Source organism: Musca vetustissima, unplaced genomic scaffold, assembly GCF_032173495.1.
Source record: "Musca vetustissima isolate MV318-11 ecotype Yass unplaced genomic scaffold, APGP_CSIRO_Mvet_v1 utg2150, whole genome shotgun sequence".
Taxonomy (NCBI): Eukaryota; Metazoa; Arthropoda; class Insecta; order Diptera; family Muscidae; genus Musca; species Musca vetustissima.
Genome location: NW_026877725.1, coordinates 56,626 through 62,914, shown reverse-complemented (window position 1 = coordinate 62,914; position 6,289 = coordinate 56,626). Strand labels below are relative to the sequence as shown.

The following is a 6,289-nucleotide window of genomic DNA, read 5'->3' as shown; positions in this document are numbered from 1 at the left end:
TTTTTATACATAATATTTTTTCTCCTGATTTCGTTTCATTATAGAAAATCGATTTAATACGAAATTTTAAATAATATATTACTTCAATGCACTGCAAACACCCAATAAATGGTAAAACATTTCTTGGCCAAATTGGCTCACAACCGTAAAAGTTGATATATCACATTCGAATTTTCAAAATGAAGGGTTTATGATTAAAACGAATTCGTAACATCATGAGACTCCCTGTTATAATAAATGTTTTTTGAGGACGATAAGAAATATCCATTAAAATTGGATCGTTTTTGCAGTATACAGGAACGTACGCAGGATTTTTGGGGGCCGCTGGTGCGGATATTGCCAATTTTTTAACATAGCAGAAGCCAAAGTTCACATCTTTATAAATCAGGAATGAAAGTATATGGGCAATATTGCCAATTTTTTAACATAGCTGAAGCGGAGGTTCACCCCTTTATAACTCGGCAATTACTTAAGTATATAAAAATAAAATGAATAGTTTTGGGTTAATTGATCTGTCGTTGCAAACTGTTCATGATATTGACCTCCAAACTTTATTTTGGTGGAAGCTGTGTCTACTTTAATGTAAAAAAATGTGTAAAAACAGGTTGAGGCGAACCAGTTTTTTTATGTTCTCTATCGATTTGTGATTAAGCCACTCATTTCACGGTCTTCGTGTCAAAGTAAAACTAGAAGCCAACAAAATGGGGACTACGCCCTTTATGTATCATTTTTCAAAATTTTAACTGCATCTACCTTTAAATAATGCTGATATTTTGAAGCTCGATTTTAAGTGTTTTTTTAATTTTACTTTCAGCTTTAATACGTAAACAGGAATTTCTAAAAATCGATTATAAGATTATTGTAGTCGCGAATCTGCGTAATTTGATAGGTATTTTGTGTATGTAGTATGCACAGCTTCAGAGTAATACTCATCCGAAGTTGAGAATTTTGTGCGATCAAATTTCTAAAAAACCTATTTTTCGGGCCAAATTTTTAGATCTGTCAACTGAATGATATGGGTACCCGCGATCAATAAGGTTTTTTACGTTTCGGATGATATAAAGTCTTCTTCGTGAAAATCCATCTACTAGAACGGCGGGAACTGGCCTTTCAGAAGCACGAAATTTGGCAAAAAATGCTTTTGAAAATATCGCGGAGTTAACTGCGTTTTCTGTGCATCATTTCCGCTTCAATAAATGACCATATACGGATTTTGATCTTTTTCGAAAAGAGACCTTTAAAAACTTCAGTCGAAAGAGAGATGTACCCAATTTATCTCAAAAATAGTGTGAGCTGGCACATCTATGGTTCTTAATGGACCACATGGAATTCGGTATAGATTGATGCATTTTTTTAGGGTGCACACCGAAATCGGATGCGCGTTAATGGCATATCGAGTTTTCGGAAATTATTTGCGTTTTACGAGTTTTTGGATACTTCAATGCAACATGTGGCACATCTTAGCCGTCAAATAAAATTTCGCAAAATATACATGGAAGGTAAACTTCAGTACTTCCTTGAAACCGCATGCGCATCAAATGATTTTGATAATTACGCGATTTAGACGCAATTTAAAATGTATATTTCATTATATTATTTTATTTTAAGATTTATTCCTATTTATAGAACCCCAAGATTTATCGGAAGGGTCTTGATATATTCCGCAAGGCGTATACTTATACACAAAAAGTGGTTATTATTATATATGTAAATTTTTCGGCGAAATTCGGGTAAAATAGGAGAATAACCCCGAAATTTTTTATGAAATTTCTTGTATAAAATTAAAAAACAAAATATGATGACATTATTTTCTTCGAACCAACAACAAATATTTTTCCTCTATATCTTGTTTTGTTGTCGCTGTAATTTACAAACCGCTACACAAACTTGTGTGATTTTGATATCATTTGATTCATCATGGGGTTTTGATTATGTAGATATTTTTAAATCAATTCTTAGGTGTGTGCATGTCATTAATATAATGAAAATATTGACGTAATCTCCTATATTTTTATTATTTTTCTCATATTTCGCGAAGATGTGCAACTTTTTCGCGATTATTATAATATATTCATATTCTTATTTTATGGAGGAAGATATATATCAACGTTTTTGGTCAATATAATTAACGGCGTAATTTTAAGATTTTTTTCTTATGCCCAAAATTAAAACCTCGATAACTTTTGCGCGCATCAACCAAAAATTTGATCGCGAACGGTTTCGGAGTCAGAACATTTTTCTCTATATGTGTACCAAAAAGCATCGATGTGCCACAAAAACAAAAAAGCTGATTTTTTGAAAATGGAATATTAAAAAATTGGCAATATTGCCCATATGAGAAAAATTTATTGAACTGTCGCTGCAATCTTTTTTTGTAGAATAAGAATATAATATTATGTATTAGGTCTTATTTCGAATTAGTAGTTATATACGACAAACTTACATTTGAGATACACAGCACATACATTCGTATATTATTCATTCGAAATTTAACTGGACGGTTTATCTGATAATGTGCAGAAAACATGCTAACAACAAATAAGAAATTAATTACATTTTATGCCTATCTACCGGTTTTCATTGCTTTTGCCTTTGTTGTTGTACAGCAACTTTGTTTTATCAGAATATTAACTCGATAATAATGGCAGCAATTCATATTATTGAATATTAAATTCAATAAAGTGTTCTGTTTTAGTTTTTAAAGCTCAAGGGGCACATTAGTTGTAATGTCATTATTTGCAGTAGAAGTAGTGAAATAAAATTCCCGTTTTTAACAGATATATTGTTGCTCTACCGCACTGAAATATAAATGGTATATTCTCTATAATTGGGAATTTTGCAAATTGTGATGGGGAACTTTTTATGAGAATCTAACGCCTGACGGCGTAATGATAATTGATTAATCATAATTAAGATATTGTCAAATTGAAGCTTACTTACTTAATGAATATTTACAATATTACCCGAAGCGTTGATGGACGATTAATGTTGACTGATTAACTACTTTATTGACATCACTCCCTAAACAATGTGCTTCAAAGTGATAAGCGTTAAACGTTCCCATAGGTGGAATTTTCTGTCGGGTTACTGTGAAAGAGACGTTACTCTAGATAATATACCGCTCCAGGCATACAAACAACTAAATTGTTTTTGGTTCGAAGAAATAATGTCATCATATTTATTTCTTAATTTTATACAAGAAATTGCAGAAAAAACCAGTAAGGACTGGGCCGACTATGGGATACCCTTCACCACTTTGAGTATATTCTATATACTGTATACTAACAATATCATGTCAATGTTCCCTCGAGGGAAATTGAACGAATTTAAATATGTGACTTTATCTTTAAGTGGAACCGACTAACATCAATCCATACACATGCCTTTCTGCAACCTATACTAAATTTCAAATCATTCGGGCAGATTTAGAGTCGTTTGCGTACAATGGGATACATGTATGTAAATCGATTTATAGCATACTTGATACACGCTATGCGGCATGCGCTATTCAAAATTTAATCTCAATCAGACTCCGGTTCGAAATATGTATGGAAGCTATGTCAACATCTGCACCAATTTCAATTTCCAATTACAAAACGCAATAACGTCAACCTTGTGTCAATCGGACCAACATTAGGAGTTTGGTACACCATTTAACTAAAATCGGACGAAACTATATATGTGGGGCTATATCTGAACCCATTTCAACGACACTTGCAAAAATTGTATGCCAATCGGACAAACTTCAGGCCGTTAGTGCACAATTGGGAGCTATATCTAAATCTGAACCGGTTTTCACGAAACATAGCACATCATTCTTGACTCTTTGGTGCTTTGGTGTGTGAGTTACTTAAAATCAGATGAAACTATATATGGGAGCTATATCTAAATCTGAACCGATTTCAAGAAAACATGACGCACCATATGTTTTAGTAACTTCAGTACGTTCTGCACAATTTTGTGTCAATTGGCTTAACTTTGGGTCGTTGGTGCACCATTTACTTAAAATCGGAGAAACATATATATAGGAGCAATATCCAAATCTGAACCGATTTTAACAAAACTTAACGCACATAATTCAGTGCGCTATGCCAAATTTCGGACGAAAATATATATTGGAGCTATATCTAAATCTGAATCGATTTTCACGAAACTCAACACACTATACCCTCTAGTCTCAATTCCACACGTTATGCCATATTTTGTCTCAATGGTGTAACAATTGGCGAAGGCCGTGAAATGAGTGGCTTATGGGGACCCCAAATCGAGAAAAACGTAAGGAACCTGCATCATCCTATTTTACCCACTTTGTATTAAAGTATGTAAAGTATTTATTAAAGTAGACACAGCCTATATGTATCATCCAAAAAAATAGTAAGGGCTACCCTCGATCAGCAATTCTGACACAAGAATTGTCTCTTCATGTAAAACTCTGCATCTACCGCTCAGAAGCTGAAGTGCCCTCTGGCAATTGTTCTTACATAGTTTGCACCCGGCTAGAATGAAGACAGAGTGGATTTTATTTTGTTGAAGAGGCGAAGAATGAGACTGCCCATGAGATCACCATACGGCACAGACGTAGCTTCGAGCTACAAGGGAGTGTGGTTAAGTTTAAATTCATGGCAAACGGAGAATAATAGGCGGACGTTACCGACCAAATGTTACCCTACACAACTTCCTTAGCCTGGGAAAATGTCGTTATTATTGAAACCTTTACTGTAACCCCTTTACCAAGCTATATATTATAGATCCCATTTAATGCTATTGTATATATCCCAAATATGCTCCACAAGTCTGTCTTTTTTCATTTACAATTTTTTTTCAATTTTTCCTAACAAAATTACTTTTCTTATTTTTGCAGATGTCACTCCGCATCCACCAAGCGAAAACTCCATGTTATCAACAACACCGTTACCAATTGTTTTACAAATGTCGACACAACACACAGTCGAACCTCAAGCAACGCAAAATGCTCCGGTGAATTACCTATCTACTGAAATGAATAGTGGAATTAACGATGATGTTCATACCGTAACTAATAGTGCGGTTGAGAAATTCCCTGGAAAGGAGACCAATAAATATGAACCACATAAAACTCCTAATGATGTTGAAGTTTTTGAACAGAAACCAGGTCCGATAAACCAGCATCAAGAAGAAGAGGGCGAAGCCGATGGTGGTGAGGAAGCTGCACCAGAAGAAGAACCTGAGGCCCCAGAAGCTGAACCTGAAGCAGCAGAAGCTGAACCGGAAGCAGCAGAAGCCGAACCTGAACCGGAACCCGCAAATGAAGAAGAACCTGCTGCAGAACCAGAAGCAAATGCTGAAGCAGCACCAGAACCCGAGGATAACCCCGAACCGGAAGCTGAAGAAAAACCCGAGCCTGAAGCCGAACCTCCTGCGGAAGAACCAGAAGAGACCCCTGAAGCTGAGGCAGAAGAAAAACCCGAAGCCGTGCCAGACACAGAAATAAAACCCGAAGATGAAATGCAAAATGATGCACCAGCTCCTGAAGAGGGTGAGCCAGAAGCAACACAAGCCACACATGTGACTACAGATATGACAAACAATAACGTCAACAACACAAAGACTTGTTATAGCTGTAATAGCCTCGAGGACATTACCTGTAAAACTAAACCAACTACACAGATGAATTGTAAAAGCGTTGATTCGGATAAGAATAGTGGTCACAGTGGTTGTTATACCATTTTCAAAGGTATGTTTATGGGGGATTAAATTGGGTAAGAAAAGCAATATAGTTCGACTGATTTTGCTACAAACACCAGGACCTATATTGTCAATTTTCTCTGACAATTGAAGTCAATTGCGCATAGGACCATTAGAGCATTTAAATTTAGGTTACCTCAAAAATGTTTTCGAGGTGTAGCGTAATTAGCCTGCTCATAGTGGATGTCTTGGCCAAGAATGTACATTTTTGTTTATAGATTACAGATTTTCCAATATTTATGGTAGTTACGTGTGCTATTAATTGAATATTTCCTATCCTTATTTTTCAATTTTCTTATTCCTTCAGCTGACTCCAATATGACAATGCGTGGTTGTGTCGATGAATTGGCCGAGGAAGGTCTTCGTGATTGCTTGACCAAAGATAAGAATTGTATTTTGTGTTATTCGAATGGCTGCAACGATAAACCGAATGCAGGATTCCGGATTCAAATGGATATATCCGTGCTGATGCTTTTGAATGGAATAGCATTTGGTGTGATGAAATATTTATAAAAATATAACTAAAATGTTCATGTGATTTTTTTTTTTTAATTTTTAACAATTT

At 35.2% G+C, this 6,289-nt stretch overlaps 1 protein-coding gene across 1 annotated transcript; it reads left to right on the top strand.

Moving 5' to 3' along the window:
- The first annotated feature begins 237 nt into the window (after window positions 1-237).
- Window positions 238-6,237, top strand: LOC133322396 (fibrous sheath CABYR-binding protein). Its single transcript, XM_061531396.1, has 3 exons — window positions 238-301; window positions 4,862-5,713; window positions 6,032-6,237. Exons 1-3 carry the CDS (start codon window positions 238-240, stop codon window positions 6,235-6,237), a joined length of 1,122 nt encoding a protein of 373 aa, XP_061387380.1.
- The last annotated feature ends 52 nt before the right edge of the window (window positions 6,238-6,289 follow it).

Bases quoted from the DNA above. Each gene is read 5' to 3' on its own strand.
- LOC133322396 (XM_061531396.1), top strand. From the start codon at position 238: ATGTTTTTTGAGGACGATAAGAAATATCCATTAAAATTGGATCGTTTT. The intron at 302-4,861 runs GTACGCAGGATT...TTATTTTTGCAG, and splicing joins TTTTTGCAGTATACAGGAAC to ATGTCACTCCGCATCCACCA. The intron at 5,714-6,031 runs GTATGTTTATGG...TTATTCCTTCAG, and splicing joins TTGTTATACCATTTTCAAAG to CTGACTCCAATATGACAATG.